This window comes from Bos taurus, chromosome 12, assembly GCF_002263795.3.
Source record: "Bos taurus isolate L1 Dominette 01449 registration number 42190680 breed Hereford chromosome 12, ARS-UCD2.0, whole genome shotgun sequence".
NCBI classification, from domain to species: domain Eukaryota; kingdom Metazoa; phylum Chordata; class Mammalia; order Artiodactyla; family Bovidae; genus Bos; species Bos taurus.
The window spans coordinates 86,718,152-86,740,421 of record NC_037339.1 but is presented as its reverse complement, the minus strand read 5'-3'; the positions used below and the strand labels follow the sequence as shown (position 1 = coordinate 86,740,421).

Below are 22,270 nucleotides of genomic sequence, written 5' to 3'. Positions count from 1 at the left end.
CCCACACGTGGCCCCCTCAGCCACACGTGGCCCCCTCACCCACACGTGACCCGCCTCACCCACACGCGGCCCGCCTCCCTGCTCACGACCTGCTTACCCACACGTGGCCCCCCTCCCCTGCTCACGACCTGCTCACCCACACGTGGCCTGCCTCACCCACACGTGACCCACCTCACCCACACGTGGCCCCCTCACCCACACGTGGCCCGCTTCCCCTGCTCACAACCTGCGCTCGCCCACACGTGACCCGCCTCACCCACACATGGCCCCCCTCACCCACATGTGGCCCGCTTCCCCTGCAAATGACCTGCACTCGCCCACACGTGACCCACCTCACCCACACGTGGCCCGCCTCCTCTGCTCACAACCTGCACTCACCCACATGTGACGTGCCTCACCCACACGTGGCCCCTCTCACCCACACGTGGCCCGCCTCCCCTGCACATGACCTGCACTCACCCACACATGACCCGTCTTCACCCACACGTGACCCGCTTTTGCCCTCTCATGACTGTCCCTCACCCACACGTGGCCCTTCCTCACCCACACGTGGCCCATCCTCGCCCACTCATGACTGTCCCTCACCCACACGCACCTGTCCTCACTCACATGTGGCCCATCTTCACCCACTCGTGACTGTCCCTCGCCCACTCATGGCCCTGACGCTGCCCCGACCTCTGCCGCATCCCTCAGCACGTAAGTCCGTCACAGTGGGGATGACTGTGTGGGCCACGTGTGGGTAAGGCAGGATAAGCTGCCACACTCTGGGGCACAGGACTGCTCGAATCCACACCTTGTACTGAACCTTTGCTCGTGACTTCAGACAACCTGAATAAAGCATTGACCTTGCCCACCTTACCATCTTACTCTTTTTCTGAAAGTCAAAGCCTTAAACTCTGTTTCAGCTCCTGGGATCCAGGAAGAAGGTAAGGAAGGGCTGGCCTGGTCATCTTACTATGGGCCCATCACCTGCGAGGGCATCACCCCCGTCCTTCCGCCCTGGCTTCCCCGCGCTTTTGACCTTTGGGGGATGTGTCTGCAAAGGTCACGTTTCACAAGGATTCAAACGTTAAAGGTAGTGGTCATATTCACACACGCTAGGTTCTGTCTGTCCAGTCCAGTTGCTCAGGCGTGTCCGACTCTGCGACCCCACGGACTGCAGCCCACCAGGCTCCTCTGTCCATGGGATTCTCCAGGCAAGAGTACTGGAGTGGGGTGCCGTTTCACCCTCCAGGGGATCTTCCTGACCCAGGGACAGAATCCACGTCTCCTGCACGGAAGGCGGATTCTTTACCACTGGGCCACCTGGGAAGCCCAAGGTGATGAGTACGGTTCTTCCAAAACCAGACAAGGGACAGACGTTCTCCCCACCACCAGCCAGAGGGGACGCACCACTTGGGCTGCGTCCTCGGGACCACCTTCCTCACCCACCCCCGGGGCAGTGCGGGAGAGGCTGGGGCCGCGGCAGGTCCTGTATCTGCCGCAGGGCCCGCACCCGCTCCTCCCTGCAGAAAAGGTGGGGGTAGACGAGCTCCAGAGAGCATCCCGAATCACAGGGACACGCGGCTCGTTTGAAATGCCCATGCGCACTTTATTAATAAAAACCAGCAGTGCCGAGTTAAACAAGTCAAACAATTAAAGTCTCTTTATTCCACAAAATATTACAGAAAAGCTTATTTGTGTTCCAATAAAAAGACTATTATTTTAGAACAGGCAGCTAACAGCAACTGTGCAGTTAATGGTTCTGGTGAATACATTTTAAAAGAGACTACTGCCTGCCCTGAAATTCTTTTTTCTTTTTATAAAAAAAGAACTATTAAAAATGATTGACAAATTTTGAGTTAAAAAACTGTTAAAACATTCTCTATATTTAATTTCAACTTTATAATAGATTACAGGAAGATGCTTATGAAACAAATACAACATTTGTTTCAGTACATGTCTTTAAATGATAGACTTATAAGTATGTAAACAACTATATAATAAAAAGTTTCCAAACGCTGCCTGTAAGAATCAGGCAAATTTTACCATAAGCAGTAAACCCTTCCAAGCTTCAGTTTCCATCGCTGCACCAGCATGGCAGTAAACTTTCACCAAACAAAACGAAACGAAAAGGGACCTTGCGATCCATTTGCTGCAACACAGAGCAAACCAAAGTGTAAACCCGCTGGACTCACGCAGTCAGTATAACTTAAGGGAAACAAAGTCAGAACGAAACGTCGAGAAGCAGAGCTGGGCGCTGCCGGGCCCGCAGTGCCCCCGAGCGCTGTGCTGGGCTCGCCGGGCGGCACGGAGGTGGCACAACTTCTCCAGCAAACTCAGCAAACTCAGGGGGCGAAATGAACCCTGAACTTAAAAAACAGCAAACGAAAACACAAAATCCGAAAGAGTAGAGGTCGTGCGTCGGTGTCAAACACAGGCGGCTCGTCGGGACCCCCGGGGCACGGCGAGTGGCTCGAGTGGCTCGTCAGAAGCGCCCTGAGCCCGAAGGTCGGTGAGCTCTTCCGGGAGGAGGGCGTGGAACGGACATCTCACCCCGCGCGCTCCTGGCCGCGGGCGGCGGCTCAGTCCTCCTCCTCATTCTCGTTGAAGTCCTCGTCGTCTTCGTCGTCCTCACCGACGCACGACACTGGCGTCTCCACCCGGGACCCGCTGTACTGCGACCCGCTAGAGCTCGTGGCCAGCGCCCCGTCCGCGCCGTTGGCCAGGTCGCTGCAAGGACAGGGGCGTCAGGGGCCGCACGCCCAGCGGCACGGAACCCGCCTCTCCCAGGCTGAGCTCACCGTCACCCTCGCCCAGCACGACGGAGCAAGCGGCTCGGGTGGGCTCCTGTTTCTCACCGAGCCAGGAAAAGAAGCCCCAGCGCACCAACCGAGACCCCGAGACCCTCCTCCAAAGCCCCCACTGTGCCCCTTGTGACCTCCAGGGGAGGAGAGGAGTGGGGCGTGTGACACACGTGTGTGCATTCATGGGTGTGCACACGGTTTTCCAACACTCAGAATGTTTTCGTTTTAAGAGAAAACCACACGCGTGTCTTAATACCTTTTACTGGTGTTTACTGATGCTGCTCAGCACAACCTAGGCCGTATCACGCTCTCTAACAAAGTAACCCCATATCTGGGAAACCCCCATCTAGCGACCACGTCGGAAAGAGTGGAAAACAGGCTGAAGCTGTGGCTGCCTGCAGCCAGGAACCCCCTGAATGCACGACCAGAGAGGGCAGCTCAGTAAACCGGGGCCCCAGGGTCAGCTTTTCTTCCGAAATGGTACTGGCTTTCATCTTGTTAAAAACACAGACAAGAGCCCGAAAGTTCACTAATAGAAAGAATTTCTTAAAGAGGAAAGTGTAGAAAATACCCGAATTCCACCTCTCAGAATAACCAGTGTTCAGACTTTACAGACCGGGCCATGCACAGTGGCAGATTCAGAATTTAAAACCAGCCAACCTCTGTCAAACGCAACCAGGTGCGGGCACCCCGCGAGGGGCCGGGCGCCGGGACCCTCACAGGGAGCCTGCCCTCCCTCGGGCGCACTGAGGCCGAGCCGGGGTCAGAGGCAGCCTTCGAGGCAGGTACACAGGGTTTACTAGCCAATCCGGTTTCGTTGGACCCACACGCGGCTGACTTCATGTGTGTGAGAAACGAGACGTTCTTTACCAGGACTGATATGAACATGTATGAGGCCACTCGCACGGAAATCACCTTACACTTATCTTTACGAACCAGAAGGAATGCCGAGGCCTGACCCAGCCCTGCTCCGGGGGCTTGTGAGGTCACGGCTCAAACACACTCTGGCTGAAATGATAGAAGCTCCTTCAACACGTGGAGGAATGCACACAACAGACGGAAAATAAGAAACAGCAACGACAATATCACACGTACATGGTGACTTCAAGAGTGTTGAAAAGAAAAGGGAAAAAAAAAAACAGATGGAGAAGCAGCCCGTCACTCAGGCTGCCGGCCACGCGGTTCAGGTGGTTTTGCTGCCACTGCGCTGAGTTACTTTAATAGAAAATAAAATCCATGTACCGCTACTGATCTTCGGGGGAAAATCTCACCAGGACAAACAGCTTCTCTGCTCAGAGCACGAGCTCCGGGCGACCCTGCGGCCCTGGGGTGTCTGCTGCGCAGGGAGCCCCGCTCGGAGCAGGACGGAGGCCGCTCACATGAGACCCGCGCCTCCCGCCGAGGAGGGTGGCCGCGTGGCTCCCCGGGGCGCAGTTACCTGGCAGACAGCCGCGTGCCGTTAGAGGTCGACACTGCCGACGCGACAAACACACCGCCGAGGGATCCCTGAGCCATCTCTGCAAAGAGGAAGAAAACGAGGCAAACGTCACGAAGCAGAGGCCACAGGACTCTGAGACAGGGCGGATGGCTCCGGGCCGGGCACCCCTTGGGAAGGTGGCGACGACGGCACTGCAGGGCCGGGAAGGGACACGGCCTCCAGGAGACGGACGGAAGGGCCAAGAGGGGACGGCTCCCCTGCCCCTCCTCCCGGCGAGACCCCGCCCCGCCCCTCCTCCCGAGCACGACCACAACGCCAAGAACAGGTGGGCAGCAGGGGTCAGTGGGGCAACCGCTGGCGTCGGGGGTCAGCAGGTAGGAGATGCTTCATGGACGTCCTGCAGGGCTCGGGAGCCCCAGGCCACCCAACGCGGGGCTCACCAGAGGGGGCACAGGGAGGCCTCTCCTCCCACCAGAGCGCCCCCACCCTGCGCCAGGACCCCCAGCTTGGCCAGAGGGGCAGTAGGACAGATTCCGGGACCCCTGATCAGCTGAGAACCCTACAGGCAGCACACCCACACCCCGAACCCCAAGCCCCCTCAGCCCCCGCCCCCCTTGCTTCTGCTGCCCCCGCAGGCGGGCGACCCCCCAGGCCGCTGACCTGTCACGTAAGGCTCCAGCGCCTTCGGCACCAAGCTCCTGGCCACCCTCAGGTCCTCGGGGGAGCAGCTCCCGGACTCCAGCCCGCAGGCCATGCCCATGCGCTTCAGCACCTCGATGTCGTCATGGATCTCAAACGTGTTGTCGAAATTGAACAGGTACTCAAACCTGGAGGCGATGGTCGCCGTCAGAAAAGCACCGTCTCCAGAACGGAGCCGATGCCTGGCTTGGGACCCCGAGCCCCCAAACCTTCCCCGGCATACGACCCACCCATCAGAGGCAGCGACGCCCCTGGGACGGGCCCCAGGTGCCGCCTGCCGTCCTGACAGCAGTCCTCACGGACCCTACCGCCCTCCCTTCCAAGGGGCCGCCCAGCCTGGGGGGGTGGGGCGGGGGGGGGAGGGGAACCCGCCAGTGGAGGAAACCCTGGGAGCCTCGCCTGGCGACCCCGCAGACACCCCGCAGACACGCAGCGCTGCGCAGAGCAGGCCCCGCCCCCCCTCGCCGGCAGGCCCCGCCCCTCCTCGCCGGCAGGCCCCGCCCCCACGGCCTACTTGTCGTTTGAAATGCTGCAGTCGATGACCGTCTTCTTGCTGGTGTTCACGATGATGAAAGGCAAGTGGATGACAGAGTTGGGCGGGGGCGGCCGGCTGGCCTGCTGCTCCACCTGGCGGTTCCTCTGCACCAGGTTCTTGAAGGCGATTTGCTAAAAAAGACGCACAATTGGCACACACTGATACCCGCGGCCACCGAACAGCTAGCCCCGCCCTGGGCATATGCGACGGCCCTGCCCGGCCCCAGCCAACACCAAGAAGGCTGGTCCGCCGAGAGGTCAGAGTGGCTGCCCAGGGAGCCGCCAGCCAGGGAAAACACGCCCAGAACCAAATGGAGGCCAGATCACAGGCTCGCGGCGCCCGCACCACCAGGTGGCCTCCCGGGCAGAAGCCCCTCACCTGCAGGATGAGCTCCTGAAGCTGTGACTGTTTCTGTTTTATTCTTTCCAGCCTTCTCTGTCTCTCCACCTTCAAAGACCAAACACCAAAACAAAACCATCACGGTTCGTTTCTGAAGCATATTTTAAAATCCAAGGCAACACATCGTCACCAAAGACACGAGCCCTGAGCCTGACGGAGGCCAGGGGTCCAGACGAGGCAGCTGCTGCCAGGCACGCGGGCGGCTCCTGTCTCAGGACTGCACCGCCTCCGCCCGGCTTCCCCTCTTCTGGGCGTGGATACAACATTCTTTAAATGGCCAAGATGCGGAGTGTACCCGCCCCGGGCCATCAGCCTCCAGCCCCGGGTCACCACCAGGGGCAGCACGGCCGTGCCCAGCACCCCCAGGCCCGCCCAGCACCCCAGGGCAGCCGGGCACCTCCAGGCTCTGGCACTCCTGGGCGGAGTTGGTGGGCAAGCCGATCCACTTGATCTCCTTCTTCTCCTTGGAGATGATGTTCATCGCCATGAGCACGTTCAGCGCGTCGTACACACGCCTCCGGATGTTCTTCTGATCGTAGGCCTGGCAGAGACGCGGGGGGTTCCAGACGGCCCAGGACCACGTGCAGAGCAGCACGTGAGCACCGGACCCTGGACACCCCCGAGGCCACACGCTACCCCCCGACCCAGGGCGGCCCCCGCACGGCCCCACAGGAGCCAACAGATGCTACAGGGAGGCGACAGCTTCCCGGCACCAGTGGGTCAAGAAACGTCCTTCCCAAGGGTTCCGGGGCCTCCTCTGCACCCGTGGGAGGCGGCAGGGCGGCCTGCCCGGCGCACTCACCGACTCACTGGGCAGGATGTGGCTGTCGGCTGCGCTGAACTCAGCCACCAGCTCGTCGGCCACCTCGTTGTAGGACGTGGTCCCTTTGCGCTGCACCTTCTCGCACACCTTCATGGAGAAGTGCCGCAGCCCCTTCCCGTTCTTCTCTCCTTTCCGGTTGCGCTTCCTGTGGGGACAGCACGGAGCAGCTGCAGCCTCAGTTCACAGCGCAGGCCGGCCACACCCACGTCTGGGGGCCTGCTCCTGCCGCCAGGGGCCCCCATGGGTCATGCCCAACAGAGGAGGGGTGGGAGCCTGGCTCCGTCCCCCATCCAGGGACCCCCCTCCTTGAAAGGGCGCAGGACAAACTTCCACATGGCCGCGCCCCACACGTCTCTTCAACTCTAGGGAAAAGCAGGGCAGGACCTGGGACACGTCGGACGGGTGTCCAGACGCTAAACGGTGCTTCTTAATAAAACGTCATCGGACGTGAGGAGCTATGGAAGTTTTGCTGCAAATTTCGGAATTTGGGGCAAACGCAGCCCGGCTGAGATGAGGCCACACGGCAGCCAGGAGGGAGACCCAGCACCTGACCTTCTAAGTCGCCACCTGAGGGGAAGGGCCACCCAGGCTCCCCACTGAGGGGTTCTGGGGACTGACGGCTGTTGCTCCAGAACCAGTAGCTTTTCGTCTCTAAGGAGGGCCGCGCAGCTGACTCTGAGTAAAACTGTTTCACGCCACTTTGCTTTTGGAGGAAAGGACTAAGGCAGCAGCGTGACCGTGGCAGGCGGCTGCACACAGCCACGTTTAGCGGCAGGGGGAGAGGCTGGAAGACCCGCCCGTTTCCTGGGGTTCCACAAAGGGTACTTTCCAAGGACAGCGCGCTCAGAAGCTGGAGCCCCCCCCCAGTGGCGCCACCCCTCCCCCCAGAACTCAGGGCGGCTGCCCGCGGCCTGGCCTCGCGAGGCCATTCGGGGCCACTGCCCGCTCCTCCGGCGCGCCGGTGCCCACGCGCATGCAGAGGCTGGGTGGGGGGAGTTCTAGGCAAGTGCTCACCCGGCAGACCAAGGTGAGGGGTCTGAAGGCTGGTTCTGGGAGACAAAGTGAGTGTTAGGGGTGTGTGGGCTTCCCACCACGATAGTGTTTGGCGCTGCAGGTCTCTGAGGCGTACCAATTACCTACAGTCAAAAAAGACAATTCAGAACAGTCAGAATCTCCCACACACGACGCTGCCGCCTCATCTCCTCCTGCTACGTACAGCCGCCACTGAGTGTCGTTAAGCAGAGGCTGGAGGAGGGTCCGAGAGCCCCGGAGCCCCGGCTGCCGTCGCACACCTGCTGCACACGGGCAGCTGGAAACGACCCCGAGACCCGCACACTACACTTCACCGCCTTCCCCCGCGACCCGGACGGAGATGAGACTGCTTCACTGGGGCAGCAACGAGCCCCGAAGACGAAAAGGAAAAGAACCCAGGGCCAGTGGGGTTCACTGCGGTGACCCCAGCGCCCGCCCACCCACACAGGGAGCCCTGGGCACCCCGGCCAGCGCATGGTGGGGGCTGGGGGCAGTGCCACTGGGGTGGAGGCAGGCGCCCACTGCTCGGGCACAGACATCTGGCCCAGAAGCCCTGACCCGTGGCCCCATGTTCACGGGGCATGCACACACTGCCTCATCCAGCCAGGTAGGAGCTCAGCTTCCCAGAGACTCGTGCCTGAGCCGGGAAACCACTCAGAAGCAGCGCTTCCCGGGGACCGGCATGGGAGCCCCAGGCCCCCGGCGCTGGGGGTGGAGAGCGGGCACGTCTGTGCTATTTTAAGCTGGATGCTCCCACTAGTCCACTGCTTAGCAGGATAAGGGCTACTGCCACAGCCCTGACACAGCTGACCTGGCACTTTGCAAATTATCCCTAAGCCCAGGTCACCTATGAATATCAACGATCCACAAACCACGGAAGGGAACGGCTCAGCTGAATTCGTCTCTTAACCCACGTTCCCAGTGACCAAAGCGCCACCAGTGTTTCACTCTCATTCAAGAGACACGAAGGCAAACGGCACGTGTTCTGGAAAGCGATCAAACGGCACGCGTGTCCCAGACTGGACCAGGGTGGAAGGCGAGAACCCCCAGAGCCGAGGCCTCGCGAGTGAGTGCGAGGGGGCCCCAGCTCACGGCTTATCTCCTCGCGAGCCGTCCCTCCAGCGCTCAGGAGAGTAGGCTCGGGACGGCAGCCCCACCTGCGGCCAGGCTGCAGCTGACCCCCCACCTCGGTCCCTGCCCCCCGATAGCGCCTGCTCCCCGCCCACCCGGAGAACACCCCTCTCAGCCACAGCTGCTGCGCAGGGAGAGCAGGTGCCCACTGGCTGTCTGTCCCCAAGATGGCCTTCCTGGACCACACAGGACACGGGGGTGGGCAGGGCACCCATGCCCGCAGGCGGTACTTCAGCCTCACAGAGGGCCCTGCAGGTGCTCAGTCCGCCCTCACACCCCGATTTCCATGGCTCTCCACCGACCGACCTCCTGTGAGAACCCCCAGCTCTCTGCGCTCAGCCTCTGTGCGCAGCTGGAGAGGCACCAGGGCGCGGGGAAGATCGCGCCGCCTGACTAGCTCGGCCTGAGCCAGCTCTAGGAAGCCGCAGGGGAGCGTCCGCTGGGGGCTGAAGGTTGGGACACCGACAGAAATCTCCGTGTCACTCCTGCTCCCCACTATTTAAACTGCAAACAGCAACAGGACTGTTGCTACGCTCACCGAACCACTCTCGGCCGTGACTCTGCTATAACACAACACACAGTACCTATAAGATAAAATGATGTGAATTGTAACTTCCGTCAGAAAGACATTTATTGAGTATCTGTGATGTTACAGAAGGCCCAGGCTCCATGTACTATGGACTTGGAGCGTTGCAGCAAAGCTGCTGAGCCAACATGGCCAGCGTCACAGTGGGGCTGAGCGTCGGGGCCGTCACACACCTGCCGGGGGCCAGGCTGCAGGCGCGGGTGGGCCACGAACGCCCCGCCCCTCACAGCCACAGGTCACATCAGGAAGAGGCCGCCGAGCCTGCGGGCAGGAGTTGGTGGGGGCTCCTGGGGGGCACTGGGCAAGGCCCCGGGAGTCTGACCCCTCCCATCAGCCAGGAAGGCCAGAAAAGCCACAACCCGCATCCGCAGAGCCCCAAACCCACGAGAGGTTGGCCCGGATGCCAGCCTCGAGTCCTGGGCAGGCAACAGGCCCTGGCCAAGGAGCAGCCGGCTCACCCGAGAGCTCGCACTGCCCAGCAGACCCCACGAAAGCAGAGGCAGGAGCGGCTGGGAAGCCGTGGGCAGGCAGCCCCGAGCCGGGGGGCGCCCGGCACTGGCCCTGCACCCGAGACCGTGGCCTCAGACAGCAAGCCTCCTGGCCTTACCACTTGCTGAGTGATGTTGACGTTGGACTGTCCAAAGGTCTTTGGCAGGAGCTGCTTCCCGAGAGAGTTCACTGTGGAGGGGTGGACGGCAACCAGGGACACCACGCCTGCAACCAAGAGGCGACGCTGCAGCGGCCCGTGTCCGGGCTCGCGGCATCTGCACCAGCTGATCGCCGCTCGGGCGGCCCTCCTGCCCTGGACCACGTCAGACCCACGGGCAGCTGCGGGCACCTCAGCTGAGCCTGACTCCCAAACCTGGCGGCTGTGCCCACACCGCCCTCTCCTGACCACCGCACACCAGGCCCTCGCGTGCAGGGCTCAGGGCTCCACTGCACCCTGGCTGCCCCCAACCTGCCCGAACCCCATGGGCTGCCTGCCCCCCGACAAAATGTTCTGGTGGGACCACGGGACCCAGCGCTCACAGCTCTGATTTTCAGAGAACCTCAGTTAGAACTGAGTGCGCCCAGACGCCTCCCCGTGTGTCTGCAGACAGGCGCAGACTCACAGGCTCCTCCTCCTGCAGCAGCAGCACGTTTCTGCCCAGGAGGAGCGACCACAAGGACACTGCCCCCCACACTCGGACACCCGGACACACAGCCAAGGGACAGACACCTTCCCGCCCCGGGGACGCAGCGGTGGGCATGCATCCACCACTCACTTCAGACCACCGTGCACACGGGGCCCCTGCCACTCTCACATGCCAGGGGTCCCGGGGCTGCCCTGGGGCGGGAGGAAAGCGCGCCCAGTGCTGTGCTCACGTCCTCGCACGCTTCCACTTGCCCTGGCTCTCCACAAACAGCAAGGACTTACAAGCCAGGTAGATGCGGCCGCTGAGCCCGGACCCCCGGGACGTCAGGGACGCCAAGACACACGGCAAGGGGACGGGCCGAGCCGGGCGCCCTTACCTTTCCCAGGACTGAGGTTCTGGTCTATGAAGACCTTGAGTTCCCCGTTGGCTTCAATTAGACCGGCCTGCGGGGACAACAACACAGTGAGATGGCGTCGGGCCGAGCTGCCAGCCGGGCGCGCGCGGGGTTACCCACCGTGATCGGCTGCGTCACCTGCAGGAAGATGACTGCTTCCGCCTTTAAGCTCAGCCCTTGGGACAGTGCAGTATTGCCCTCATCACTGAACTGCATGTCCTTCCATCAGTCACGTCTCAAGTCAGCGAGGGGGACCCCGGGGGGACCACGGGGGGAGCAGACTGGTGCTCAGCCTGAGCACAGGGCTCCAGCTAGTTCAGGACGCCGGACACGCAGGCGCCCCTGACCCCGGGACGAACCACGCCCCCAGCCATGCCCGGCCACTGCCCCTCGGGGAGCCCTGGCTCAATCAGAGCGCTGGACACGCGGGTACTCCTGACCCCAGGATGGACCACGCCCCCAGGCCGTGCCCGCCCACTGCCCCTCAAGGAGCCCCGGCTCGGTCAGAGCGCTGGACACGCGGGCATCCTGACCCCAGGACGGACCACGGCCCCCAGCGCAGCAGGCCTTGGGCCCTGGGCCCTCGAGGCCCTGCCCCACCACCCATGGCACGCCTATGTGGCAGCCAGGACTGGGGCGGGGGGCACAGAGGGAGACGGGGCGGGCTCCCTGCTTCACCCCCAGAGCTCTGGCCCGATTTAGACGGCTGGTTTAGCACAAGACATTTTCACTCAAACCCTGATCTTTCTGAAAAGCAAAGGAGACAACAAAGAGAGGAGACCCCTGCCAGGCCCTCAAGTCTAACCCCAGGAAGCACAGGGCTGGGCGGCGTGGGGCGGCACAGACCCCGCTGGGCCTCAGCCATGCTGCACCAGGACAGAGGGTCGGGGGGCGCGCAGACACCTGGAGGCCGCCTGCTCGCAACGCCAGACGCCAGCTGTGAACTCAGCCGTGCTCTCCAGGGGTTAGCCTGAAATGACAGTGCACTTGTCCCTCGTGCTGAAGGATGACAAAGGCCACGTGAACGTCCTTAATTCCTGGGGTGCAAATTGAGAGGAAACCACTGCCTGATGGGGACATTCAACTCACAGAGAGACACATCCCGCCTCCAAACCAAAGATGCAAACTGAAACTGAAACCAGCTTGAAGCTTCACCCACCGAGCGCTGCGACTTTGTGGGCTCTTAGGTTATCATCAAACTCGGCGCTGAAAACAGGGCGTTAAGATGGGTGGAAGCAGGTGTGACCGGCACGCCCGTCTGGGGAGGCCATCTGGGCACGTCTCAGATGCAGGGCTGTGCAGCTGCCCCACTGAGGACCCAGAGTGGGCTATCGTGCACTCGTGCCAACGTGAGAGACCCCTCGGCTCTGGCCCGGCCGCGAGGGACCCAGCGGAGGGCACGTGGTGAGTTAACCCCCCTATCAGGACTCTCACGAGACTGGCGCCTCGGGCCACCATGCAACAGCTTCACTTCTAACACCCACTCGTGCCGCCTGTACCTGTGACTGAAAGCCCAGGAAAACTGCAAACCACCTAAGAAGGTGGCCTTCAGGGTCTTCAGATGGCCTCCACCCTACAGAGATCAAAACTGGCATCGCGGGCCAGTCTACGCGACAAACGCACACGGGCGGACCCGCTCACCAAGAAGGGGCTTGTGCTCCACGCCAGGGGCCTGGGCTCACACACGTGTTCCAGTTTTGCAAGATGAGCTTAGGGAGAAGGTCTCATTTTTTATTATTTCCCGTCTTAGCTCACTTTTCCTAACCGACCACCTATGATTCCCCAACAGATCAAATAAACAAGCAGCTGCTAAAAATGAGGTAGAAGGAAAAAACAAGCGACTTCGGAGCAGCGGCAGCACAGGGCCGTGAAGCAGGCGGGGCGGCAGCTCGGGGCGCCCACACACGGGGAACACGCCTTCACCACGGATGACCACGTCCTCCCCAAGAGGGACGACACAGGCTCCCAGCTACCGCTCTCAGACGGGCCGGCAGCCCACTCTGCTCTCTCACTTGCCTGGGTTTTCTATTCAAGTACAACTCACGCCACATTTACAGCCACAAGAAACGCTCCTTGAACTGTTTAAGTAGCTCACATTCGCTCCTCGTGGAAGGTTTGCTACGTGGGAAACCCAAAGTCGGACACGGAAAAGCTGCTGGGGTGACACCGTCAACCAACACAGGGAAGTCCCCGCTGAGGAGGCACGCACTGCCAGGACGCTCCGAGAGGGGCCAGCACGCCTGCACCTGTCAGCGGGGCGGGTGACGCCGTCAACCAACACAGGGAAGTCCCCGCTGAGGGGGGCACGCACCGCCAGGATGCTCCGAGAGGGGCCAGCACGCCCGCACCCGTCAGCGGGGCGGGGAGGCCCAGGAGGCCAGGCCCGAGGGGCTGGCTCAACTGTCAGCGGGGCGGGGAGGCCCAGGAGGCCAGGCCCGAGGGGTTGGCTCTCCTGTCTCCGGGGCAGGGAGGCCCAGGAGGCCAGGCCCGAGGGGTTGGCTCAACTGTCAGTGGGGCAGGGAAGCCCAGGAGGCCTGCCTGAGGGGCCAGCAGGCCCTCACCTGTCTCTAGGGCAGGGAGGCCCAGGAGGCCGGCCTGAGGGGTCAGCAGGCCCTCTCCTGTCTCCGGGGCGGGGAGGCCCAGCAGGCCGGCCCGAGGGGCTGGCTCTCCTGTCTCCTGCCGTCTCTGACCTGCAGGCAGAGGCCCCTTGAGGTCTCTCCAGTGCTGCTCCCCAGCCCCAGCCCAGGCCCCCGGCAGCACACACCTGGTGGACAGGACCTGGGACACGAGTGTTGGAGGCACTGTGTTTGCGAGCCCAGCAGATGGATGGGGTTCGCTGTGTCAAACCAGAATCCCCTTTATAACTGGATCCTGGGAAAACAGGAGTCCGACAGACAAAGTCCTGAGGCAAACGACAGAGGCTGAGAGAAGGAAGACCAGCTTTGAATTGAACCCTCAGAGCCACACATGTCGTGTCAGCTCAGAGCCTAGACGGGCCACGGCCAGGGCGCCCCAGCAGTCCGCCCCCGCCAGGCCCTCGGTGCCGACCGACGCTGGCGGCAGGCGGCCGTCTGACGGAGGGGCCCGGGGAAGTCCCACCTCTACCTGGGCCAAGGCAGCACCACCCCCAGAGGCCCGGCCCTCAAGCAGGGAGTGACCCCAGGGCTGTGCCCCCAGCCCAGCCTCGCCTAACAAACACACGAAACCGCAGAAAGAGGAGCCAGGCCTGGCATCTGAGCAAGAGCCGTCCGCTCGTTCCATGCTGGAGAAAAGCGAGACTCGTTCAACAGCAGAGAGAACAGCTTTGACAAGGTGACCGTGTGCGGGGATCAGCCCCGGGGTCACACTGTGCCAGGCGGGGTCCCCCGAGCCCTGGGGACGCCCCCAGCCCAGGGCCGGGGCCGGGCGGCGCCCGACGGTCAGGACGTGGGCAGCACCGGTGTGTCACCGGGCGCTCGGGGCCGGCTCGTCACCAAGCCACGACCTTCTACTGTCCACCCCATCTCAGGTTTTCTCCCATTTTATCTCGTGTGGAAAAGTTAGACACCAAAACCTGTTGTAAGACCAAGCACGGCAGTGCTGCCTCGGTGCTCAGCGGAGCGGGCTGGGTGTTCTCACTCAGGCCTCGGGCGGGAAGGAAAGGGCCGCCCAGCACCTGGGCAGCTCAGCCCGGCGAGGCCTGGGGACCACCAGGTGCCCGCCGCCCCGGCCGCTGGAAAGCGGCACGCATAGGACGGGTGTTTTAGACAAGCTCGCTAAACCAGACCTGGGAGCTCAGGCTCCGCAGTTTCTTTGGGTTTCCTGCCCTCGATAGCACGATCCAAGGACGTTACCATAAACTCAGAACACCACGTGCAACCACAGAGCAGCTACGACCACGACTCACAGGCCAGCTCAGGGCTGAGCCGGGCTCTCCCACCAGCACAAGGCCACCCTGGCTCCCACAGCCGAGGGAGAGGGAGGCACGCCAGAGTCCTGGAGCATCTGTGCAAAAGCAGGCCTGTGACTCCACACAGCGACCGCCCCTGCTCATTACAGACCTGTGTGACACTGGACGAGGACGAGGACGGGTCCTCCCGGGGGGACGGCGGCCCTGCACCCTCCTCCCCTGAGACTTGAGGGCTGTCGTGGGCTCTTCGATGGCCCTCTGGCCAATTCCAGAACAGCTAGAGCCACAGCGCAGGCTCTCTATAACCACAGTCTTCCAGAGGCCAAGGACTCCCAGTCGCTCCTGGGCCACAGACTGGAGTGGGGGACAGCCCAGGCAGGGGCACGTGGGCACCACACGCTCAGCACACACACACGTGCACATGTGTGTACACACACACACCCAGCACACATGCACACACGTGAACACACATGCTCGGCACGCATATACACACTCATGTGTGCACACAATAATCACACACACATCTAGCACACGTGCACACATACCAAACATGTTAAGGTACTCACATGCTTGGCACACACGTGTGCACATGCACACACACCCAGTGGGCACGTAAGTACACACACTTTTAACACACATGTATACACATCCCACACACATGTGTACACACAGCACACACCCAGCACACACACGTGACACACATGCTCGGCACACACATTTACACACATGCTCAGCACGCATGCACACACCCAGCATGCACACACACTGTTCACACACGCTCAGCACACACACTACACATGCTCAGCAGACATGTGCACACGTAACACTCGGCACACACATGCACACATCACACATGCACCCCTGTGACACACAGACGTGCACACATGCTCACACACTCACATGTACACATGCTCAGCACACACGTGTACACACTCACACACCTGCACACACTCAGTACACATCAGACCCCGTCCCCCTGTACGTCACACAACTGCAGCGTTCAGTGCAAGATGTTTCTGATGGTGACAGTTGCCACTGTCATATGGAAACCCGTGCCTACATTTCTGCCCAGGAGCGTCCCGCACGCTGAAAACCCCCCGATCAGGATCTTCTCACCAGACCCAAGGCACAAAATAAAACCCGCAGACACCCAGTTTCATAAATCAAAAACCAATGAACCACGTGTTCACTCACCAGGGCAACAGGTTCCCATGGGGGAGGGAACAGGCACCCCTGGACGGCGCCCCCAATGCCACAGTCTCCCCACCGCAGGCCTCACTGACCTGGGGGTCTCACTGCAAGATTCCTAGAACTACCCCACGTGCACACGAAAGACAGCCCCCAAGCTCTAAGGCGAGTCCCACAAACCAGGGCCGAGGGCCCAGGGGCAATGACGGGCCGGTGAGTGAAGGACGGCGCTAAGACCCACTTTTCAAAGGAAACATGCAGCGAACCCCGAGGCGTCGGGCTTTGTCCCCTACCACAGGAAGGTTAAACTCAGGGATAACAGTGTCCCGTCTGCGTGTCTCTGTAAACAACAGAGACTCACACCTCTCTGAGCGCTAGAAACAGCAGCCCCAGGACAGGCTCAAGCCTTGAGCTCAGAGCTCAAGCACGACCCCCACCTCACCCTCCAGGTTCAGGGGAATAGCACGCTTCTTCCTTGACTCGGGCCCACCCTGCCCGCCACCACTTCTGCAGGCCCCACAGCCCCAGCGAGGCTGACGGAGCACAGGGCCCGCGGTTCGGAGGTGCAGGGTTCTGAGCCCGATGCCTGGAACAGGGCGGGGAGCATCTCCAGCTCGCCAGGGAGACCTGCCCGCCCAGTGGGGAGGCCCAACGCCACCCCTCCCCAGCCCCTCAACCTCCTCCACTGGGACCCCCAGCATCAACTCCAGCCCGCCAGGCCCCAACAGCCCCCACGGCGCCCCCAGAGCTCTGCCCCCATGCCCTGGCATCCCAGCCCACCCACTTCACCTTGAGGGGCTTCGACTTACATCTGAGACCACAGTGAGGCCCTGTGACCTAAGTCAACACTGGCTGCAGAGTCATCTTCCCAGACTCAAACGTCACACGCGCCTTAGACACAGTCAGCAGGAGAGGGGCCAAGCCTCCATCTGCCGACAACCAGCCCGGCTGAGACCTGGCTCCAGCACACCGGACAGCTCAGCTCAGCACAGGCACAGCCACCTCACCTGCGCCCCACTCTCAGCCCGGCATCATCTACTCCAGAGGCACCTCCCTACCCCACGGCAGATGGGCCGTGTCACTCCATCCACCACCGGGCTGCGCTCCGTGAGGCTGCATCTCCAGGAGGGACGGAGGACAAGGTCGCTGGGCAGCGCTTCTCCTGCAGCCAAGTGGGGCGACAACCATCTGCCCTGATACCCTCCAGGTGCCTCGGAGGAGTCAGAACCCTCGGGGGTTCACATAGCAAGGCAGGCAAGCCAGGCCCCCGCCCGGCCTTCATCCTGGGGCAAACAGAGCAGAGGACCGCGTGGAACCGTGGACTCTCAGAGATGATAAGTCACCCCCACGGCACACGCAGGTCACGACATTCACTACAGACATGCCACCTGGGATGCGGGGCTCACCCCCACGAAAGGGCTCTGAGTGTGCTATTCTGGTCCCACAGATACGGATACACTGTGCCTCGGGCTGTATTTCCAACTCCGTGCAACTGATGAGTAAATAAGTAAACAGCCTCTCTTCCCTGACATTCACAGAACAGCAAGTTCTGAGAAACACCGACAGAGCTGGGGTTTCAGGGAATTTAACTGATGCTACCAAGGGTAGGACGGAGCGCCACGGCCCATGAAGTCAGCTCCGCGTGGAGGCCTAAAAGCCTGTTTCTTGCAAAATGCGAAAAAGTTTACTCACGATATTCTATGGGTTCATGACAAATGTAAACAAAGCAGATTGTTCACATTTGTTTATCACCACATTTCATTTTTTTCTGAGAAAAACAGTTGCCAAGCCCACTGCTGAGCGTTTTCACGGCTGGAAGCTGAACTAATTCCCAGCAGGCACACAGAGCAGGTGCTCAGGGAGGCTCCGCCAGCCCAGTGCCTCCGCAGGCGGGGTCCTCCCACAAAGCCCCGACTGATTCGCAAGCCAACCAGCCTTCAAGAGACCAAGGAACGCGGCGGTGACCAGCCTCGAGACGCAGCTTGCCGCAGCTCAGGCCTGCATGGCCCAGGCGGAGGCCAGCATCGCTCAGGCCGCGTGCAGCACCACCGGCTGTCCCCACCTCCTCACCTTTACTTTGTCTCTTTGCTTGAAAGGTCTGAACACCAACACGCCCGCAGTTTATGGGTGGTCATTCTGAAACAAGGTGGGGAGTGACCGAGAACGCAGTGCTAGGCAGACATCAGTCCAGCACAGAGCAGACACACGTACTCACATCTTTTGCCATGTTACCAGATCCGTGAAATCGATGCTAGTAATGGTCACCCTCCAGAAAAGAAAAATGGTTTTCCTGGTAAAAAGGAGGAGAGAGGAGGGATGAGCCAGGCTGAAATGAGAAGTTGACACCACCACCATCCCCTCAGCATCACCACCCATCTAAGCGGCAGGAGTCCCTTCCTCTCCAAGCCCACACTCCGTCCCGGGGGTGCGGCCCAGAAACGCCCCCCACCCAGGGACTTTAAAGTCATCTCAGGCAGGGAAGCGTCCACGACCCGGCTGCCCGCCGGCCTCCCCGAGGCGCACAAAGACCCGGCGTGGATCAGCCTGGCACCGCGGCCCGATCCCCCACCCGGAGCGGCCCCGCGCGCACGCGCTACCCGTAGACGCCCCCGGCCCACCCGCGACCACCGGCCAACCGGTAACTCTGACAGGTGGGCTTCCGGGGCCCCGGCCTCCGGCCTGTCACTAGGCCGCGGCCGCCTCCCGCGAGCGCGCCCCGCGCGCCGGAACCGGCAGTCGGCGGGCAGGTGGGGCCCGCGCCCCGGACCTCGGACCCCGGCCCCGCGCGCCCGGGCCCGCCCCGCCCCGACCCTGCCGGGCGCGGATGCGCGCGCCGCTCCGCCCGGAGGCTGCCCGCAGGCCCCGCCCGGGCCCCCGGCCCGCGCCCCCTCCGGGGGTCACCTGGGCGCCCAGGCGGCGGCCCCGGCGCGCGGGGACCAGGGCGGCGCACGCGGCGCGGGGCGGGGGCGGCGGGTCCGGGCGCCCGGCGCGCGCCCCTGGGGACCCCGGCCCGCCGCACCTGGCGGGCGGGCGGCGCGGGCAGCGGGCGCGCACCCGCGGGCGGCGGGCGGGGGGCGGCGGTCCCGGCGGCGCTCGGCCGGGGTCCCTGCCCTGCCGAGGCGCCGGGCGCGGGGCTCACCCTGCGAGCGTCGGGCGGCGTGACGTGCGCGGCGCGGTGACGTGGGCGGCGGCCCGACTCCCGCAGCGCGCCTGCGCGCCTTTTCGCGCCTTCGGCTCCCTCCTCCTCCTCCTTCTCCCCCTCCCCCTCCCCCTCCCCCTCCCCCCCACTCTCCTCCCGCCGGGCGGCCCGCGCTCGGAGAAGATGAGCTGCTCGGGCGCGTGCCCGCGTGTGTGCACGCGTGCACGCGTGTGTGCGCGCGCCGGCTGGGGATGGAGAGGAGGGCCTGGTCCAGGACTCCGCGGTGCGCGTGCAGGGGAGCTGAGTCAGGGATGTGAGCACATGTGCGCACACGGGGGACAGGCATGGGTGCGCGCGTGCGTGTGTGTGCACCCTGGGGATAGGAAGTGGGACGTGTGCACCTGTGCGCACACAGGGACAGAGGCCTGGTGTGTGTGGATGTGCATGCACCTGGGGGTCACGGGCTGAGGGGGGTGGTGTATGCATTTCGTAGGCACTTGGGAAACAGTGGAAGGTGTGCAGATGAGTGTGTACACACACGGGGGCCAGGGATGGGGGTACACTGGAATGTGTGCACAGCCAGGAGTAGGGGATAGATGCAAGAGTGTGCACACAGAGGCCAGGAGTCAAGTGTGTTGTGGGTATGTGTGTGTGTGTGCATGCATGTGCAGATGTGGGGACTTGGAGGAGCGGGGTCAAGTAGCACACAGTGTGTGTACTCTCGGAGGAGAAAGGCAGGCTGGGATTGTGCCCGTAGGCGTGTTTGAGTGGGTGCATATGTGTGTGCACAGGAAGGAGAGGAGGTCGGGTGTGTGCTCGTGCGGATGCTCGGAGGAGACAGTGTGTGCACGCGCAGCACCCTGTCCGCCAGGTGCTCACCTGTTCCTGCCCAGCCCAAGGTCTCCATGCCCACGCCCGGCCTCTGCCCAGGTTCTGAGTCTTCTGGACGGAAGGGTGCGGGCCTGTTCCTCATCGCCAGGTGGCCTGGGCAGAGTGGAGTCTGAGCCCTGGAGACTTGACCCGCCCGGTTCACCATCAGCAGGGCCAGGGCAGGCGGGGCGTGCGGGCCGAGTCCAGAGTTCATGGGGCACAGAGGACTTGAGCGTGGATGCACCCTCAGGTGCTATCGCCTTACACGCCGCCTGGGACGGTTTCACAGTTTAACCACTTTCAACCTGCTTCTCTAGCAAGCCACTCCAGTCTTGAACTGTTAACCCTTAATTAGCATTGGTTTCTTGAAAAGCAGGAATCTTCCCATTCTTTCTACTGATCAGTACACTGCTCTTAGAGTAACAGGGATGATGAAAACAGGGTGGGAGGGGTGGGAAATAAAAGGCTTCGGAGGGACCGTTCTCTGTCCCTGCAGGCTGGACACCTCCGCTTCCCTGTGGAGAAACATGCATAGCTCCCCACTGGGAGGGCCGTGGTGCCTGGACCTCCCGCCCGTTCTTTCTCAGAAAGTCTGCGTTCCTCGCCCCGCCGCTTTTTCCCAGAAACTCCGTCTTTCTCACAGTGTTGGAGTCTTCACCCCCACGTAGCAGCCAGAAGCCCCTCCCTGGGGCTCAGGTGCACAGACGGACAAGCCTCTGGGTGAGGGCTGGGTGCTCGGAGAGAGGAGAAACACAGGATCAGAGTCCGAACCCAAGTCCTCTCCCCACAGAGTCCAGTCTTTGACCAGTATTTACAGGGGATAACCAGCTCTCATATTCAAAATCATTTCTGCACAGAAATCACTCGTGAAACACTCTGAGCTCGCAAGCGCTGCCGCAGCATTGAAACAAACCTCTGGTTTGCTCGGAACCTCTGCCTCTATAGTCAGTTACCCTCCAGAACGCCTGTGCCTGTGTTGAAAGGTGACAACATAATTTTGGTTGAAGATCCAAATGTTTTTGGCCACATCTTGCCTTGAAACCCCTAGGCTGGCAGAGATGTGACCTAGGCAGGTGATGACCCCACGCATGTTCCATCAGGCCGGTCTGCTTTGGGGAGTGTCCCAGAAGTTGGGGCCTTAGTGAGCCTTCCACCAGTGTTCAGTTGGTCCTCCTCCCTGGGGCTGCGCCGCCACTGTGTGGGATGGTGCTGCTCTGTGTTCCGTTAGAAGGCGGGCCCGTGCTTCCCAGGAGAATGCCCACCTGTCACAGCGCCCCCTTTCTTTGTGGGCTTGATACAAAGCCTTACCCCACCCCTATTAAACTCTCCTTTGAAGGAGAGAAAGTTTTCTAATCCCTTGAAAATCTGAATTCTAAGTCTGTTAAAATATCCAACTTGTCTTCGGCTCCCTCCTCCGTGACAGGTCTTTTCTCTGTTTTCCACCTTCTTGGGTGACCACGGCAACGGTGACATCAGGAGGTGGGGAGACAGGGAGGGGGGCAGAGGCTCAGAGACTCGGGCGGGGATTCTGCGTGTGCACAGGGGACGTTTGCTCTTTCTTTGACCAGATAGCAATAAAGGTGTCTTTGGAAAAATTTGTTCGCTTGCTTCTTTCTCCGTATCAGGAAATATAAGTGAATCAGGTGGCTTGTTGGCAAGCCTCAGGAAAAGCCCCTGGCCCCCCACAAAGAGGCCACCACTTCTGAGCCCCACCCACTACCTGGACACACCAAGGCAGCTGTGTTTCTCCCTCTTCCTTACTTCACAACTCCGTTTGAAAACTTCTGGCCAAAACCAAGCCGCCCTCCGGGAAAGATGGTCAGACCCTGGCCTTCCTGTGTCACTGTGCCTTTAGCGTTGCTCTGTCTTAAACACCTTCACAACCACCTACAGACTGAAGTTGTAGTCCTTTGAAAAGCTCCCCTTGGACCTGACAAGTTCTAGAAGGTCATGGCATCCAAGCTGACTCAAATTTACTCAAAGAAATCCCTTTCATTCCTTTGCCCATGAACTCCACAATCCACCAGCGTTCATCTGGGTGACCTGCCTATGCTCCTGTTAAGATGATATCCAGGTTGTTCTCCATGGACTCATACAACGTCAAGGCTCAGATTACTTCTCCAAGGTTGTCTGACTTCCCTTCATCTCAGCTTCATCGTAGCAGGTGGGCTGGAGGGCCTTTCTCTGAATCCACAAGGTAAGTGGACAGCAGCGGGGAAATGACC

At 61.5% G+C, this 22,270-nt stretch overlaps 1 protein-coding gene across 8 annotated transcripts; it reads right to left on the bottom strand.

Moving 5' to 3' along the window:
* Positions 1–1,618: 1,618 nt before the first annotated feature.
* Positions 1,619–19,255, bottom strand: TFDP1 (transcription factor Dp-1). Of its 8 annotated transcripts, none has more exons than XM_024999908.2 (12): positions 19,056–19,201; positions 18,252–18,326; positions 10,942–11,008; positions 10,037–10,143; positions 7,695–7,816; positions 6,660–6,825; positions 6,255–6,398; positions 5,837–5,905; positions 5,438–5,589; positions 4,885–5,051; positions 4,225–4,303; positions 1,619–2,712 (listed from the first exon to the last, which is right to left on the bottom strand). In XM_024999908.2, the coding sequence occupies exons 2-12, from the start codon at positions 18,261–18,263 to the stop codon at positions 2,565–2,567; spliced, it is 1,233 nt and encodes a 410-aa protein (XP_024855676.1). In that variant the 5' UTR covers positions 18,264–18,326; positions 19,056–19,201; the 3' UTR covers positions 1,619–2,564. The 8 variants fall into 8 exon arrangements, with proteins under 8 accessions (XP_024855676.1, XP_059748059.1, XP_024855674.1 ...); XM_059892076.1 differs by having other exon boundaries at positions 19,091–19,201; XM_024999906.2 differs by lacking the exon at positions 19,056–19,201 and adding an exon at positions 18,938–19,022.
* Between the last annotated feature and the right edge of the window lie 3,015 nt (positions 19,256–22,270).

What these genes read in the sequence shown, in the direction of transcription:
- TFDP1 (NM_001076029.1), bottom strand. An exon ending in CCCTCACCTTGGTCTGCCGG is followed by an intron (nt 6,826 to 7,694) that starts GTGAGCACTTGC and finishes CTGTCCCCACAG; the next exon opens with GAAGCGCAACCGGAAAGGAG. An exon ending in ACATCCTGCCCAGTGAGTCG is followed by an intron (nt 6,399 to 6,659) that starts GTGAGTGCGCCG and finishes CGTCTCTGCCAG; the next exon opens with GCCTACGATCAGAAGAACAT.